At 37.0% G+C, this 18,527-nt stretch overlaps 1 protein-coding gene across 19 annotated transcripts in view; it reads left to right on the top strand.

Moving 5' to 3' along the window:
- PDE4DIP (phosphodiesterase 4D interacting protein) overlaps positions 1 to 18,527 on the top strand; it is a 245,515-nt gene that overhangs the window by 164,987 nt on the left and 62,001 nt on the right. For all 19 annotated transcript variants that reach the window (XM_060201987.1, XM_060201988.1, XM_060201991.1 and 16 more), the window contains 14 exons: positions 1,752 to 1,883; positions 2,729 to 2,848; positions 3,060 to 3,152; positions 3,455 to 3,667; positions 6,609 to 6,767; positions 7,999 to 8,112; positions 8,311 to 8,448; positions 9,540 to 9,719; positions 11,435 to 11,629; positions 12,237 to 12,404; positions 12,560 to 12,641; positions 13,876 to 13,967; positions 17,567 to 17,683; positions 17,998 to 18,135. In XM_060201987.1, coding sequence (XP_060057970.1) covers positions 1,752 to 1,883; positions 2,729 to 2,848; positions 3,060 to 3,152; positions 3,455 to 3,667; positions 6,609 to 6,767; positions 7,999 to 8,112; positions 8,311 to 8,448; positions 9,540 to 9,719; positions 11,435 to 11,629; positions 12,237 to 12,404; positions 12,560 to 12,641; positions 13,876 to 13,967; positions 17,567 to 17,683; positions 17,998 to 18,135 — 1,941 coding nt within the window. The remainder of the gene's footprint in view (positions 1 to 1,751; positions 1,884 to 2,728; positions 2,849 to 3,059; positions 3,153 to 3,454; positions 3,668 to 6,608; positions 6,768 to 7,998; positions 8,113 to 8,310; positions 8,449 to 9,539; positions 9,720 to 11,434; positions 11,630 to 12,236; positions 12,405 to 12,559; positions 12,642 to 13,875; positions 13,968 to 17,566; positions 17,684 to 17,997; positions 18,136 to 18,527) is intronic.

Genomic DNA, 18,527 nt, shown 5'->3' on the forward strand with positions numbered 1-18,527 from the left:
AAATTATTTTCCCTAAATCCTTATTTCCTGATAATGTAAGAGGGGAATGGTTCAAAGGATTTGCTTATAAAGTTCCCTTTATAGCTGTATGATTCTTTGATATGAAGTGTATGTATATGTTTTTTTTTAACAGAGCACTGCTCAGCTCTGGTTTATGGTGGTGTAGGGGATTGAACCTGGGATTTTGGAGCCTCAGGCATGAGAGTCTCTTTGCATAACCATTATGCTATCTACCACTGCCCCAAGTATATAAATTTGACTACCTCCCTTGTCATTTAAACTTTGTGAAACTTATTCAAATTTAAAATTTCCCACTTATTTTGAACTTGAAACTTGTTATAGTTTAAAATTTGGGAAAACAGTAGATGTTACTGGAAACTTTGTTATGTAGCTCTTCACTCTCACCCTCACAGTACTTTTCATATTATGGTGCTTAATAGATGTTAGAAAAATTGATGAGGAGTAGAGATTTTTCTTTTGAAACCATTATACTGTCTGTCAGCTGCTGGCAGGAATGAATTAAAGTAAGCCGTAAGCCCACTGCCTAGAAGCTGGTAATTAGAGTTTGAAAGTTTGAGGGAAATTAAAAAATAACTATCATTTGCTTTTTTTCCCCTCTTCTATTGGATTGATATGTTTTCTAATTGGAGTGAATTTTAGGGTGAGGTTGAAAGGCTGAAAAGCTTATGTCACAGCAAATTCCTAAAGTTTCTTTTAGCTTTCTAGTTCATGGTAACTGTTAGGTAGAGTTCAATATGCTTGTCTTTCTTAGTTTGATTGATCATCCCAAGTTTATATAGATGTGTTTTTCATCCTGAATCTTTTTGGCGAATTGACATTCTTGTAAAACATAACTCCTCCCTGAACACTGGATTTTCTTTCATTTATTTTCACTTTTTGTTATGAAATAATTTCAAACTTAGAGTAGTCCTAAGTGAAAGAACTCCTAGATTTATTGCTTGCTAATATTTTGTTACATTTACATTACCGCTAGCCATTTACTGTGTGAACATATTTTCTTATTTTACTATTTAAAAATTACTTATGTACATTATGTATCTTTGTACTAAATACTTCATTATCTATTAAGAGACAAAGATGTCTCATTTACAGTGTTAATTACTGATAAAATGTTACTATTTACTTTCTCATCAATGCCTTTGGATTTCCTTCCCAGAATGAAAAACGGGGGAAAAAAAAACAAACCCTAATATATGTCTATCATTCTCTCTTTTAATATTCCTTCTCTTTAGCAGAGGGTAGATAGCATAATGGTTATGCAAACAGACTCTCATGCCTTAGGCTCCAAAGTCCCAGGTTCAATCCCCTGCACCACCATAAACCAGAGCTAAACAATGCTCTGGTAAAAAAAAAAAAAAAAAAAATATATATATATATATATATATATATTTTTATATATATAAAAAATATATATTTTTATATATTAAAATATATATATATATATATTCCTTCTCTTTAAATACTGAGTTATTTGCCCCAACTGAATGTAAAATGTTTGGGTTCATAGGAATAGGTGGGGAAGCAAGAGAATAAGTATAGGAGGGATGGAAGCTTATGAATGATCTTGATAAGGGACAGACAGGGCTGTCTGAAGGAATTCATACTAGTAATCCTTGCAACAACTCTGCCTTTTGAAGTCTCTGACAAAAGATTTCCAAGACACTTGAAGGTAAAATCAAAATGTATTGTTGGCTACATTTAACTCAATTTGTCTTGCTACTTCTTCTTAGCCCATGACTGAAGATCTACTCAAGCAACAAAAGCCAAATTCAAATGAGGCCAATGTAAGTCAGCAGTCTTTAGCTAATTCCCAGTTGGCAGAACTCCAGGAAAAAAATCAGCAAACAGAGGCCATCAACAAGGTATAATTTCAATACCAGACTCTTGGGGATCACAGTGTTTTCTGAGGAAGTGACTGACTCTGGCTGAGTTTCTTAATAAGTCTGAGTAAGACTTAGGAGATGGATAGGAGGTATTTGCTTAATGGTGTAGTTCTTACCTTTACTTCTCACCACTTTAGCTTGTCCTGCACAGATCAGAATTTCTTTTGTTTATTTGACCTGCAATTAAAAATGGAATGTTACTTAACTTCTCACCCCTTTGTATCCTGGGGATTTTATTATACTTTAAGAAGAAATTTCCATAATTCGAGATACTGAGCTTTTGGCCTGATGTGCCCTTGTGGTGTCCTTTTCCATACTACAAGGGAATATATTTTTATTTCTCATATTGATAGACTTAGACTTTTAAAAAAGGACTTTGGAATGTGGGAAAAATTAAACAGTACTATTTCCTGGGGGGAAAAGTCTTTTAGAGGACTGGGAGATTGTTCACTCTGTTGAGCACACATATTGTATATTAAATCTTAGTTCAAGCTGCAGTAGTGTATGAGAACACTATTAGTGGCACCAAGGAAAATCCATGTATTGTAGAGTGGTTCATGATATCTCTTCCCTCCCTGTCTCCCTGTCTCTCCTCCCCCCCCATTATGTATATCTCTGAATAAAGAATGAAAATACTGGACCAGGAATGTCATTCAGTGATGGTGTCTCATATGCTAAGATTTTAGATTCATTCTTCTATGTTTCATTAAAGGGTGGGGAGAGTCATTTAAAGCTAGATTTGAGGGGGGGGGGATTTATGCTTTTATTTAAAGTTAAAAGAAACTGAACTCTCAAAATGATTTTCTCTCCTTTCTTTTTTCCAGATTCTTCAAGAGAAACTGAATGAAATGAGCTGTGAGCTAAAATCTGCTCAGGAGTCATCTCAGAAACAAGAGGGTACAATTCAGAACCTCAAGGAAACTCTGAAAAGCAGGGAAAGTGAGGTAAATGAGTAGATGATTCACAGGCCCGTAGTTTGTATTTGTAGATATGGGAATTCCAACTAATAAGTCTTAACCTGGAAAAGTTACATTTTGAACTAACTTGGTATTTTGGAATCATCCTATTTATGGTCTGTATAGATGAGATCATGGGATTTATGTTTAGTGTGGTGTGCTAAACTAACATGCTTGGTTCTCCCTATCTTGTTTTCAGACAGAGGAATTATATCAGGTGGTTGATGGCCAAAATGACACAATGGCAAAGCTTCGAGAAATGCTGCATCAAAGTCAGCTCGGACAACTTCATGTAAGAGAGGGTCATACCGGGTAGGAGGCATGACTCCAGTAGAGGAGTGCCATTCTCAGTGTGTTCTCTCTCTCTCCTTTCAATCTGTTCTTTATCTTTCATTTTAACCAGAGCCCTACTCAGCTCTAACTTCTAGTGGTGCTAGGGATTGAACCTCAGACATCTGAGCCTCAAGACGTGGGAGTCTTTTTGTATAACCATTGTGCTATCTCACCAACCCTTCAGTCACAGTTTTGATGGTAATAATCTTGTCATTTTCTCACTGCATGGCCCATCTGTAATTATTTTTGTTTTCTTTTCAGAGCTCAGAGGCTACATCTTCAGCTCAGCAACAGGTGGCTCTGCTTGATCTTCAGAGTGCTTTATTCTGTAGCCAGCTGGAAATACAAAAGCTCCAGAGGGTGGTGCGACAAAAAGAGCGCCAACTGGCTGATGCCAAACGATGTGTACAGTTCATAGAGGCTGCAGCCCATGATCGAGAACAGCAGAAAGAGGCTTTTTGGAAACACAATCAGGTAAATGATTAGTCATTTTGTAGCCCTAAACACTGACTTTGCCCAGATAGTAACTTTTTATCAGGGCCATGTTTGTTGAACTTTTGAGTCACTTACTTAGTGCAAGTAATTCAGCTAAATGTTTGTTGTGTGCTGGATATTGGTTGGCCTGCTTTCTAGAAAGGCAAGACTAAATAGCATAGATTGTTTCACTTGCAGTTAACTGTAACTTAGAATGAGAGATGGTCACAATAGCAGACTTTAGTGTGGTAAAACTGTAGAGACAGTTTATATGGGATTCTATAGGGATATCTAAGTGCTGCTTAGTGAGATAGTCAGGAGGCTTCATGTAGGAGACAACTGAGATTACTTTTGAAGGATAGGTAAACATCAGCCAAGCAGAAAAATAGGAAGGAACAATTAAGGTCGGAAGAATGGCATGCACAGTCAGCCAGCCACATATATTTAAAAATAAAGTATCAGGGCTGGATTGTGGCAGTATGCCTGGTTAAATGCATGTGTTACCATGTGCAAAGACCCATTTTCAAGCCCCTGGTCCCCATCTGCAGGGGGAAAGCTTCATGAGTGGCGAAGGTATCTCTCTGTCTCTCTCCTCCATCCAGTTTCCCTCTCAGTTTCTCTCTGTCCTATCAAATAAAATAAATAAAATTTAAAAAATATTTAAAAAAATAAAAGAAATGAAACATTTAATTAAAAAACTTTTTTTAAACTAACTTTAATGAGAGAGCCAACAGACACCCCAGAGCACTGCTCAGCTTTGGTTTATGGAGGTTCTAGGGATTGAACCTGGTACCTCAGAGCCTCAGACATGAAAGTCTTATACATAATTATTATGCTAAAAATTATTTAGTTCTTAAATGCTTGTTTAGCTTGTTAGTTTATAGTATATACCATTTTAAAAAAAGGTTTAGAAGATCTTTTGTTTTCCATTTTTCTTTTTTTAAAATATTTATTTTTTCTTTTGTTGCCCTTGTTTTATTGTTGTAGTTATGATTGTTGTTGCTACTGATGTCGTCATTGTTAGATAGAACAGAGAGAAATGGAGAGAGGAGGGGAAGACAGAGAGGGGGAGAGGAAGAGAGACACCTACAGACCTGCTTCACCACCTGTGAAGTGCCTCCCCTGCAGATGGGGAGTTGGGGCTCGAACCGGGATCCTTACGCTAGTCCTTGCACTTTGCGCCATGTGCGCTTAACCCGCTGTGATACCTCTGACTCCCCCTTTTCCTTTTTATTTAATTATTTTTAGTAAGAGAGATGATACATACACAGAGAGAAAGAGACAAGAGCATTGCTCAGATATGGTTTATGGTGGTGCTAGGGATTGAATTTGGAACCTGAGGTGGGGCGGTAGTGCAATGGGTTAACTGCACGTGACGCTAAGCACAAGGACCGGCATAAGGATCCTAGTTCAAGCCCCCGGCTCCCCACCTGCAGGGGAGTCTCTTAACAGGCGGTGAAGTAGGTCTGCAGTTGTCTTTCTCTCCTCCTCTGTTTTCTCCTCCTCTCTCCATTTCTCTCTGTCCTATCCAACAGCAATGACATCAATAACAACAATAATAAACATAACCATAACAACGATAAAAAAAAAAAAAAAAAACAAGGGCAACAAAAGAGGGGGAAAAATAGCCTCCAGGAGCAGTGGATTCCTGGTGCAGGCACGGAGTCCCAGCAATAACCCTGGAGGCCAAAAAAAAAAAGAAATGAACTTGGAACCTTTGTTGCCTCAGGCATGAAAGTCATTTTGCATAATCATTATGCTTTCTCCCCAGCCCTGTTTCCCATTCTTCTAAGCTCTAAGAACAATAATAAACACAGAATTAAAAGTATAGTTTGTAACTAATCTCCCTGAGTCAGTAGTGTGAGAATATCCTTTAGAAATATTACTACTTCTGATATTTTCATAGGAGTTGGGGGAAGATGGTGGAAGGATGAGTGTGGAAACAATTTGGTGGGGGTGGGGGGGAATGATACTAGGGCTTAATGCCTATGTAACTCTACTATAATATCAAATTTACATAATTTTCCTAACCATAGTTCCTATAATTTTCTTCATCCTGTTTGATTTGTATAGAATATTAGTTTTAAGAGTGACACTTTCTAGTACTTTGTGTTTCATTCTGTATACCTCAAAAGCATTTAAGGCCTTTACCTCTAATGGCTACATGAAATTTTTTTATTTTTATTTTTTAAATTGGGAGAACTGAAGCCAGGAAGTGGCTCAGTGTGTAGAATACAACAGTTGCATGTATAAGGTCCATGTTCAAATCCCCTGCAGTGTAGATGCTGGAGTGGTGCTATGGTGTCCACCTTCAACTCTCATAAAGCCCATAAATAAATCTTTAAAAGAAGTGTGTGAGGGGTCGGGAGATGGCTAGAAATGACTCACCTAGGAGAGCATTCACATTACAATGATTGAGGCTCCAGCTTCTAGTGTATGGTACCAATGCTAGAACACCATAGGCAGCACCATGGGGAACACCACGGGTGGTAGAACAGTGCTGTGGTACTTCTTTCCATCTCCGTTTCTTTCTGCCTAAATAAAAAGTGAAAAATAATTGGATCTGTAAGTCATTTCAGTAGTATTACACATGCACATTCCCTGAGTTCATTCTCTGCCACCGCATTAAAAAATATACATGTGTATGTGTGTGTGTTCATACACACATATATACATACATAAATACACATAAATATATAGCTTACCTGATGTGACACCCTGGCTCTGACCCTGGCACCACATGGAAGTACCATTGTGGTCAGCAAAGGAACTCCACAGATGGTGGAGAAGTGCTGTAGTACCTTTCCTTCCTCTGCCTTTTCCTCTCTTTTATCTCACTCTGAAAAGAAAGAAAAAATTGGGTCCTGGGGCCATTCAGCATGAGACTGTGAGTTTATTCCCTGGAGTCATAATAAATAAATAAATAACCTTTTAAATTCAGGAATTACGGAAAGCTTTGCAGCAGCTACAAGAAGAATTGCAGTGTAAGAGCCAACAGCTTCATATCCTGGAGGCTGAAAAATACAATGAGATTCGAACTCGGGAGCAGAGCATTCTACACCTAAACCAAACTCTGAGTCACAAAGAGCAGCTGCTTCGGGTGAGTCTGCCTAATGGTAGTCATTTAAATTGAGCTCATAGCGCTCTAATATTTCTGTTCATATGATTTTAAGGTGTTAGTTCACGTCCATGTGGAACACTGAGAGGTGAGAATCAGGATTTATCATAAACAGAAAGTACAATCCATAAACCAAGATGCTAACCAAAACATGTAGGAAATTATAAAGACCTGGAAGCAATGAATATTTAACAAATAGTTATTAAGGAGTTCTGTAAGTCAAATATACTATGCTGGGTTCTGGGAAGAGAAAAAGAAGTTATGGTCATTGCTTTCCGTCTAGTAGTTGAAGACACTTAAGTAGGGATTTCCACAGATTATTTAGATGATAAAATGAAAGTCTTAGGGAAAAATGAGACACTGAAAATGAGTTGTCACCACCAATTCAAGATTTAGTTACACTGAATCTCTTACATTTTTTCTGTTTATACTTTTCTTTTTTCGATATGTATATATTAGGGAATGCATTTATTTTTTCTCAGAAATAGTTCTACCACTTCTTCAGTTGGGAAATACCTAGTCTTTTAAGACTTAGAACAAATTCAACCTCTTTTGTGAGATGTTTAGTGTGACACCTTCAGGCAATGTTAGTTCAGCCTGTGATTCACCTGGTAGCTAAACAAGACACACACACACACACACACACACACACATAAATATATTTGATTCATAATAGTTAAGTATATATATATATATATCTGTGACCTGCCAACGCCCAATATTATATCACTAATAAAAATATTTTTTAAATATTTATTTATTTAATATTTATTTATTCCCTTTTGTTGCCCTAGTTGTTTTATTGTTGTAGTTATTATTGTTGTCATCATTGTTGGATAGGACAGAGAGAAATGGAGAGAGGAGGGGAAGACAGAGAGAGGGAGAGAAAGATAGACACCTGCAGACCTGCTTCACCGCCTGTGAAGCGATGCTCCTGTAGGTGGGGAGCCAGGGGCTTGAACCGGGATCCTTAGCCGGTCCTTGCACTTTGCGCCACATGCACTTAAACCGCTGCGCTACCGCCTGACTCCCTAATAAAAATATTTTTAAAAATATGTATATATATTATCTCTGCTGAAGTATCTTCCTCTTGAAAGTGATATCACTTTGTTTCTCATCCTGGATAGCAAATTGGCAAATTATAGGAACTCAGATTATACTGGATAAATGAGTAAAAATAAATAAATAAATAAATAAATTTTGGTCTCTTTAGGAGTTTCAGGAACTACTACAGTATCGAGAGAACTCTGATAAAACTTTTGAAGCAAATGAAATGTTGCTTGAGAAACTTCGGCAGCGAATACATGATAGAGATACTGCTCTAGAGGCATGTACCATAATTTTGCTAACTATGCTATGGGTATTTCAATCACAGTTATAAAAGAAATGTGTGCCTAATTAATTTCTGCTCTTGGAGTTGGTTTTCCTGTTCCTTTATACTTGGTGTCTTATTGAGTGGATGGGGGGTTGGGGGGGTCATAGTAATGAATCTTACAGAGCTTTGAGGTCCTTGCTTTTCTTACAGCGGGCAATAGATGAAAAATTCTCCACTCTAGAAGAAAAAGAAAAAGAACTGCGTCAGCTTCATCTTGCTGTGAGAGAACGAGATCATGACTTAGAGAGATTGCGCAGTATTCTCTCTGCCAATGAAGCCACTATGCAGGTAAGGACAAAATCTATTTTGACTTAATACCCCCTCTCAGTTGGATTCTAGTCTGAAACATCGATCCCTTTCCTCATTTTTTTTTTATAGCCAAAGGGTTTGGTTTATAAGAAAATTAAAATAGGTGTCATTAATTCAGTCATTATAGATTGATAAGTATGAGAAGTTTTACCACTTGCACCTTCTTGTTCATTGTGAACTTAGTAGAGGGGAGCACTGGGTGTAGATTTAATTTTTTTAATACTTTAATTTATTTTTTGATAGAAATTGAGAAGAAAAGGAGAGATAGAGAAGGAGAAAAACCTTCAGCACTGCTTCACTAGTTAAGATGCTTCCCCTGCTGCAGCTGGGGACATGGGGCTTGAATCCAGTTCTCTGAGCATTGTAATGTGATTTGCCAGGTGCACCACTGCCTGGCCCCTGAATATGAATTTCTATTCATAGTTGTAATTTATTTCTAATTCTTGTCAAGATCACTATACTTTATTGTCAGGGTGCAACTGTGATATTTTATTTTTCTCATTAATGTAGGTATATATAGTCACAATCAGAGCATTTATTATTTAATATTTATCACAGGCAACTTTCATTTATTTATCTTAGGGCATATATGTCCAGCCAGCTACTATTTCTTAAAAGTCCTTTACTTTTTGTAGAATGAACATTCTGTGGGGAACATCAGAATCTGCCAAGATAAACACAGATATGACTCAAAATTCAGTAAATCTAGGAGCTTTTTTAATGGCAATAATGTTAAGTGCTGATTTTTAAGTTGATAATTTTATATGTCCTGTGAATGATATCCAAATAGCCCTTTTGGCAGAAAAAATGTCCCCTACCCCTGCTCTAGTATATAGCCTACTCCCTCCAAAATACATCTCTTGTGTAAATAACACTTCCCTCTCTACAGACTAGATCAGTTTCCAGAACTGGAAAGTATATATTAAAAATAGCTTTGTTAGATACCAGTTTTCTCCATTTGTGAAAAAATTTGCTAATTTTAGATGAATTAAACATGGAGCAAGTTTCTTGTTCATCCTGATGGGTGTGGGTAACCCTTGGACTTAAAGTTGCTTTCTTTCTGACTGTAGAGTATGGAGAGTCTCCTGAGGGCCAAAGGCCTAGAGGTGGAACAGTTAGCTGCAACCTGTCAAAATCTCCAGTGGCTGAAAGAAGAAATGGAAACCAAATTTAGCTACTGGCAGAAGGAGCAAGAAAGTATTCTCCAGCAGTTACAGACCTCTCTGCATGACAGGAACAAAGAAGTAGAGGCAAGATGTTAATTTCAAGGCAGTTGACCTATTGATGACAATCTTGCTCTTGGATTAGGACTCTTAAACACACACACACACACACACACACACACACACACACACACACACTACTTGATAGGAGAGAGAAGTTGAGATGGGGAGGGCAGGTAGAGAGGGAGAAAGAGATATCTGCTTCACTGCTTTATCACTCATGAAGCTTACCCCCTGCAGGTGAAGACTACAGGTTTGAGCTAAGGTTCTTGCCTGTACTCCTTGAAGTAGGTTCCTTGCTCAACTGGCAGTGACACCACCTGACCCAAGATTAGGATTCTTGAGTTATATGTGTGTGTGTCGGGGGGTGGGGGGGCTGTCTTTAATTCCATACTGTGCAAACCAGTACCTCACCTAAACTCAAAGAGACCATTGTGTTTCTCAAAGAAGTTATGTGAGAATTAATGAAATCTTAAAGATCTATCAGTAATCCAATACCTATCCTTTATTAGTTAAAATAAATGTCATATTGGGAGTCGGGCGGTAGTGCAGTGGGTTAAGCACACATGGTGCAAAGTGCAAGGACCAGCGTAAGGATCCTGGTTCGAACCCCTGGCTCCCCACCTGTAGGGGAGTCACTTCACAGGCAACAATAATAACTACAGCAACAATGAAAAACAACAAGGGCAACAAACGGGAAAATAAATATATATTTAAAAAACATTTAAATATATATATATATATATATGTCAGGCAGTGTTTTTTAAAGTTTATATTTTTTCCTCTTTTTTGACATCACTTTATTGAGTAAATGATAAAATATAATAGTATAATAAAATTATTATAGTATAATAAAAATTATAGTATAATAAATTATAGTATAATAAAATAGTATAATAAATTATAGTATAATAAAAAATATAAAAAATAGTATAATATAAAAAATAGTATAATATAAAAAATATAAAAAATAGTATAATAAATTATAGTATAATAAAAATATAATAGTATAATAAAATTTTAACTCATGAATTCTCACAAGTTTGCCATAGTGTTACCTCTCTTTTACAGAGAAACAAACTAACTTTAGAAATTGAGTAATTTATACAAAGTAGTGTACCCACTAAGTGGCAGAGCCAGTATGTAAGCCAAACAGAGTAGCTCCACAGTTTTAACAACTATGTACTTCACATAACCATGCTACTAAACAATAGCATCATTATTTTTTAAGGAGAAAATTTAAGTGGAATAAATGAACCAAGTATCCATCTATCTTTATTGAATGTCTATTATGTATCCTGAGCAAATAACAAACAGACTTATTTCAGAAAACAATACTAACTTGCCTAATTCTAAAACCTTTTTTTTTATTATGTGTATTCATCCTTATATTGTGTCAAGCCCATATTAGACCCAGGGCAACAAAAATAAATGAAGCATACCTGCTTTCCAGACTTCCACAGCTCTTCTTTAGTGATAATCTTATAAGTCTTTGATATATAGTAAAGGAAATTCTTCCACCTTCTGCATCCCATAATGATCCTGGGTCCATACTCTCAGGGGGATAAAGAATAAGAAAGCTATCAAGGGAGGGGATGGGATACAGAGTTCTAGTGGTGGGAATTGTGTGAAATTGTACCCCTCTTATCCTATGGTCTTGTTGGAATTTCCATTTTATAAATAAAAATTTAAAATAAAAGAAATTCTTTTCTCTAAAACTTATGCTGTTCTTTCCTTGCTAGGACCTTAGTGCAACATTGCTCTGTAAACTGGGACCAGGTCAGAGCGAAATAACTGAGGAATTATGCCAGCGTCTACAGCAAAAGGAAAGGATGCTGCAGGACCTTCTAAGTGATCGAAACAAACAAACAGTGGAACATGAAATGGAGATTCAGGGCCTGCTTCAGTCTATGAGCATCAGGGAGCAAGAGAGCCAGGTGAGGACCAGAAATATGTGTCTATCTGTAAATAGGAAACATTTGAACCTGTAGTATATTTATATATTTTACAATATAAAAATTCTGCTTTTTCATTTAATTCATTAACTAGATTACAGTTTTATATTTATCATCAAAGTGTAAAATATTTTTTAGAACTTGCATTTGGGAGGGCACAACAGTAGTTCACTTACACATTAACTTCATTATCTATATTTTCCTTAATATCTTGCTAATTTTGACAGAAAAGAATAAGGAGTTCTTGAATGATTTGATTTGAATTTATCAAGACTTGGATGACATATGTAAGACACATCCATTTCAAGCCGGACCTTAACATTTTAGCTTCATATTGTTCTAAAAGATGAATTTTGGATTACTTCATCTTTAATAGCTGTTTTATTTTCAGTTTTTCCAATATACTTCCTTTGAGAGCTTCATTTTCTACATAACAACTTGTTCTTCCCTTTAGATCAAAGAGAACAAATTAACTATTTCACAGGGCTCCTGTGACTTTTCATAAGTGGTTGGCTCTTTACAAATAACATTAGAACACAAATCTTATCAGAATGTCTTCTTAATGCTGTGTTTGACGTCTTCTTTCTAGGCAGCTGCAGAGAAGATGGTGCAAGCCCTAATGGAAAGGAATTCAGAATTGCAGGCTGTGCGCCAGTATTTAGGAGGGAAAGACTTCATGGTTCCCAGAGCAGCCATCTCTAACCAAGCAGCCGAGGTTACATCTGTCAGCCCTCACCTTGGAGAACAGACTGATCAGGTAAGAACTGTAAGACTTATGTGGATGCCAACTGCATTTGTCTTATATTTGAAGCATAAATTTCGTAATTTTAATACCTTGTTGCAGCTATCCCAAGTCCTTGGGATCAAGGTTCCTCCATCTTCCTAAGTCCCCTCAACTCTTCCAATTTTTAGGGTTCAGTGCATATTCCCTCCAGAGATGACAGCACTTCACTGACTGCCAAAGGGGATACCAGCATACCTAGATCCTTGTTAGGTAAGTATGCAATTTCATTTCATGAGGGCAGCTTCAATCTTGCCTTTCCATAACTATCTGTTAATATGTTTGGCCAATATTCTCACCTTTCCTACCAGACCAGAATACACACACACACACACACACACACACACACACACAATCTTTGCATTCCCCAGTTCTTTGTGAATCTATAGCAAGAACATAAATTCAAAAAAGGTTCTGAAATAGGGACTCACCTTAATTAATGAAGTAGAGATTATAGTGCTATGATAGGAAAGGTTGTGCACTGGCAGATTTTTCAGTGATATTAAAAAAGATCTGTCTTAATTTGTCATATCAATAATTCCTGATAATGTGAACTTAATTAATAACATGTTTTTTCCTTACTTTCATATTTTTAATCTGCCTTCTAAATACCTGTAACATCATTATATTATATTTACACATAGCACAATGCACAGAAATTGTTTCAAATTGCTCTATGAATACCACTATCAACAATAAGTTATCTAAATAATGCTGAGAATGTCTTTGTACATTATTTCCCACTCAAGGTATTTAGTTAAAAAACTGAGTTCAAAAATTATTTGGATTAATAGTTTTATTATCTTCTGGGGTGGTTATAATATCCATTTATTACCTAGGTTTATTTATATTAATATTCAGTTTTAGACTTTTCCTCCCCCACTATTGTTTAACTTTACATGTTAAAAATATGACATTGACATGGTTCAAGACTCAAACATATAAACACACATACTCAGAAGTTCCATCTATCTTATCCTTTCTCTTTTTCACTCATCCCTGAAAGCAACTGATTTAATTTCTGTATACTTCCTTCTCTATTTGTTTTCACATGTGTAAGCAGATCATCTCATATATAAATATGACATAGGTGCGTGTTCCCATTTTCTCCTTTCCATAACATAAAATGTATCACAGTAGATGTATTTTTGTACTCATTTTGTTTTATTTAGCAATATGTCTTAAAATCACTCCCATATTAATTGATAAAGATCTTCTCCATCCATTCTATGTGTAAATGTACTATGATTTATTCAGTGTTTTTGTAGGCGTGTAGGTATAGTAGATGATAATATTTTGCTGTTACAAGCAGTGCTGCAAAGACTAACCTATGCATATTTTTTCATTGTTGGAGTGTGTCTTCAGAGTGTACTCCTCAGAAAGGAGGCAACAGAGATCACTTCATATTAATAGTGATTAAAGTTATAACTGTGTATTCATTTTTTAGGAGACTTGGACACAGTTGCAGGACTAGAAAAAGAACTGAGTAATGCCAAAGAGGAACTTGAACTCATGGCTAAAAAAGAAAAAGAAAGTCGGGTAAGTCTCCCCCTCCCCCCCTTTTACCAGAGCACTGCTCAGCTCTGGCTTATGGTGGTGCAGAGGATTGAACCAGGGACTTTGGAGCATCAGGCCAGAGAGTGTCTTTGCATAACGATTACTCTATTTACCCTTACCCTACAGGTAAGTCTAGTCAAACCTAACTTAAATTCCTATTTTATTCTTCCAAACTAGCTTATGTTTAGAAGAGTACTGTTCTTCAAGTATTTGGGCTCAGATGCCAGGTACATGAAAAATATAAGTGGCTTTATGTACATGTTATCTCATCAAGATGCTCTTCTATAAATGGGGACCAGTAAACTTCTTAAAGTGCTGCGACAACACATATCCCTCTGCATATTTCAAGCCAGAATAAAATAGTTAGAAAACCCTTGTGGAAAAAAAAAGAGAGAGACCCAGGTGTCCAGCAACAGATGAGTGGCTGAGCAAGTTGTGGTATATATACACAATGGAATACTACTCAGCTGTAAAAAATGGTGACTTCACCGTTTTCAGCCGATCTTGGATGGACCTTGAAAAAATCATGTTGAGTAAAATAAGTCAGAAAAGAAGGATGAATATGGGATGATCTCACTCTCAGGCAGAAGTTGAAAAACAAGATCAGAAAAGAAAACACAAGTAGAACCTGAAATGAAATTGGCGTATTGCACCAAGTAAAAGACTCTTGGGTGGGTGGGTGGGGAGAATACAGGTCCATGAAGGATGATAAATGACATAGTGGGGGTTGTATTGTTAAATGGGAAACTGGGGGATGTTATGCATGTACAAACTATTGTATTTACTGTTGAATGTAAAACATTAATTCCCCAATAAAGAAATAAATTTTAAAAAAAAAGAGAGAGAGAGAGTTGGGAAATTGCTCCTTAGAATTCCGATAGATCCAAGAAATTAGTTTTAGAAATAAAGAACAAGAGAAATTTGAAATAGAAGAGGAAAAAATGGCTGCTGAGTGGATTCATGGTGCAGGCACCAAACCCCAGTGATAACCCTAGTGACCAAAAAAAAAAAAAAAAAAAAAATCCCTCTACTTGCTTGGGAGCTGAGCTATATAAGGAGTAGAAAAGATCATTAGTTGCACAGAGTCCTTCAATGTGGAAAGAAATACGAAAAGTGTTCCTTTTTAACAAGCCACAATAGTCCAAAACTACCAAATAATTTTATATGGGTTATTATATTTCCATACAGTAGTAGTACCATGAGCATTAACACAATTGGAAGATACAATGCTAAGATCTTTTTTTTTTATAATTTTTTAAAACATTTTATTTATTCCCTTTTGTTGCCCTTGTTTTATTGTTGTAGTTATTGTTGTTGTCGTCATTGTTGGATAGGACAGAGAGAAATAGAGAGAGGAGGGGAAGACAGAGGGGGAGAGAAAGAGAGACACCTGCAGACCTGCTTCACCACCTGTGAAGCAACTCCCCTGCAGGTGGGGAGCCGGGGGCTTGAACTGGGATCCTTACTCCGGTATTGCGCTTTGCGCCATGTGCGCTTAACCAGCTGTGTTACCGCCCGACTCCCTCTTTATTGATCTTATTGACTTAAGTTTTTATTTCCATATATCTGACATATAACATATTGTTTTCAAGTAGATAATCATTCAGTGTATGTGTATATGCATATTGCAAAGTCATCACAATAAATCTAGTTAACAACCAGAGCTGGATTTTATATGCTTAAGGAAACATATTCCTTCCTTTAGGAAATGTGGTTATGGGGGCCTGACAGAGACACACCTTGTTAAGTGCACACATTACCAAGCATGAGGGCCTTGGGTTGTAGCCCCTGCTCCCCGTCTGCATGGTAGAAGCTTCATGAGTGCTGAAGCAAGTACTGCAGGTGTCTTTCTGTCTCTCTCCTTCTCTAATTTCCAGCCCCTCTAAATTTCTCTCTGCCCTATAAAATAAAGTGGGGGTTGGGGGAGGCTGTCAGGAGTGGTGGATGTGTTGTGTAGGCACTGAGCCCCAACAATAACCCTAGTGGCAATAAAAAAAAATGCTTATACCTTTACCTTTAACTGTGTGATATTCTTTTTCACTTGTCACACCTAATTTTTAACTATCTTTAAATGTCTTTAGGATGTTTACCTAGAAAGGTAACTTGCCATTGCTGTTAGTAAGTGCAAGTGTAATCTCTACAGGAATGACATTAGAGTCTAGTGCCTCTGAGTCCCTTTGAATTCATATTCCAAATCTACCACTTCATACCTCTGATTCTGAACAAATACCTCAATGGTTTTAATCCTTGGTTACTTCATCTTTAAGTCAAAGAGTGGAATAGTGACTGTCCTATAGAATTCTTTTATTATTATTATTTTATTTTTGAGAGAGATGCAGAGAGAGACACCTGAGTGCTGCTTAGCTCTGGCTTATGGTGGAGCAGGGGATTGAACCTGGGACTTAGGAGCCTCAGCCATGAGAGTCTGTTTGCAGAACAATTATGCTGTCTCCCCCGCCCTCCTATAAAATTCTTTTGAGAGTTCACTTATTTGCTTATTCGTTCATTTATTCACTTATCAGCTATGTGGGAATCTTCTCAAACCACAACTAGCGCTAGGATGAGGTAGTGAACAATAGCAACATGGTAAGTCCCTGACTAATTTCTGCTGAGCAAATAATATAACCACAGATAAAACAAGTGATCTGATGGAAATAACAGAAGTAACATGATGGAGAACCAGGGACATGTTGATAAGGTGACCAAAGAAGGCTTAAGTTGGGACCTGAGGGTGAGGTGATAACTGTCCTGATATTAAACTCTGAATGATATTTCAGGCAATGATAATGGCAGGCATAAAGAGTTCAGAGAAAGTTTGATGTTTCTACAAAAGGAAAACAGTGTGCCTGGAGAAACCATGAGTGGAGGAGTGAGATGCCAAGGATTAAAGCTGGAGAAGTAGACAATAGCCAGACCACTAGGCTTATTAAAAGGATTACATATATCTACACTTCCACTTTAGTGCCTGGGCCATCAGAAACAGCTAATAAAAGTTAGCAGCTATGGCTGTTAATTGTGGCTATTAATGAATGTTGCCATAATGAAACATTTAGCTGCCATTTTCTGGGGAGGAGGAATAGAATATCTGCTCTGGTAGCTTAGGGCATACAGTGCTAACTTTCAGTAAAACTAGATAAATGAAGGTGGTATTTTTTCTTTCTTCTAATCAGGGAGTATGTAATAATTTGTCATCTCTTACAGTGTTAGCTGTTGATGATTGATGTCTATACCTAATAATTAATTGAAAGTTGAAAAACGGAGCTATTTTATCATTTTCTTTAACATCTTTCTTTGTTATCTACTGATGGTGGCAAGTTTCTTTTTTTTTTATTTGTGTTTTAGAGTGCTAGATAAAGTGGAGGATATCATTTAAAACCACTGTGACAACTCCCCATGAAACATTCTCTGGTCCTAGAGTGTATGACTTGCTAAACTTACGGAGGAGAGCACTAGTTCTAGTTTTTACCTAACTCATGATCAGTGGTATCACATGGAAGAGCATTTCTTTCAATGTTAAGATGTTAAGTGTGATAGATATTGTTTCCTCTGCCCACTGACCCCAGGATTTCTCCTCTCCACAGGTGGAACTTTCTGCTCTGCAGTCCGTAGTAGCTGTGCAAGAGGAAGAACTACAGGTCCAGGCTGCCGATATGGAGTCCCTAACCAGGAATATGCAGATTAAAGAAGATCTCATAAAGGTTTTTCAAAGCTTTTTAAAGACCACAGAAATACTTGAAGATCAGAATACCTGTAGGACAGTTTCAAATGATATATGCATTGTTGAATCCCTTGGCCAATGTTTATTTCCTTGATTTCCTATTAGAGTCTCTTGATGTCACCATGTACTCTTTGGCTTGTGTCAGAGTGACTAAGATTTCACAAAAAAAATCCATCATTATCTCTTACGGCTTGTCAGCATCCCACTGAAGAGTATAGCAAACAACTTGGAGGAATTTAAATGTTCCTTGATGGACTAGAATTTTTATTACTCCATGAATTCTTTTCCTTCTAGGACCTGCAAATGCAACTGGTTGATCCCGAAGACATACCAGCTATGGAACGCCTGACTCAAGAAGTCTTACTTCTTCGGGAAAAAGTTGCTTCTGTAGAATCACAGGGTCAAGAAACTTCAGGAAACCGAAGACAGCAAGTAAGTTATTGGGAAGCAAGCTTTAACTTTATTGGAAAATAAACAATGGTAAAACTACTGATCTCGACTAACAAAGAGGTCAGTTCACAAAATTTCATAGAGAATCCGTGCTATATCATTTCCTGCCTTGCTTTTTGATTACCTTTTGGTTTTTGTACCTCAACCATGGGATGACCCACTTGGTCATTAGCAGCCACTGATTCTTTGTTCCTGCTTATCATTCCTTTGTGGCTACTGACCCCTATTTGCTGCTTTTTCAGTGTCAAACTCAGTCTACTTACCTACACTCTCTGTCTTTATTATCATCATCACTCTAGCTCCAGTTTGGCTTTTAAATCTATCAGCTCACTTGAGCAGATCCCTGCTGATTATATATTCATTTCTCACCTTCT

Source organism: Erinaceus europaeus, chromosome 11 (assembly GCF_950295315.1).
Source record: "Erinaceus europaeus chromosome 11, mEriEur2.1, whole genome shotgun sequence".
Taxonomy (NCBI): Eukaryota; Metazoa; Chordata; class Mammalia; order Eulipotyphla; family Erinaceidae; genus Erinaceus; species Erinaceus europaeus.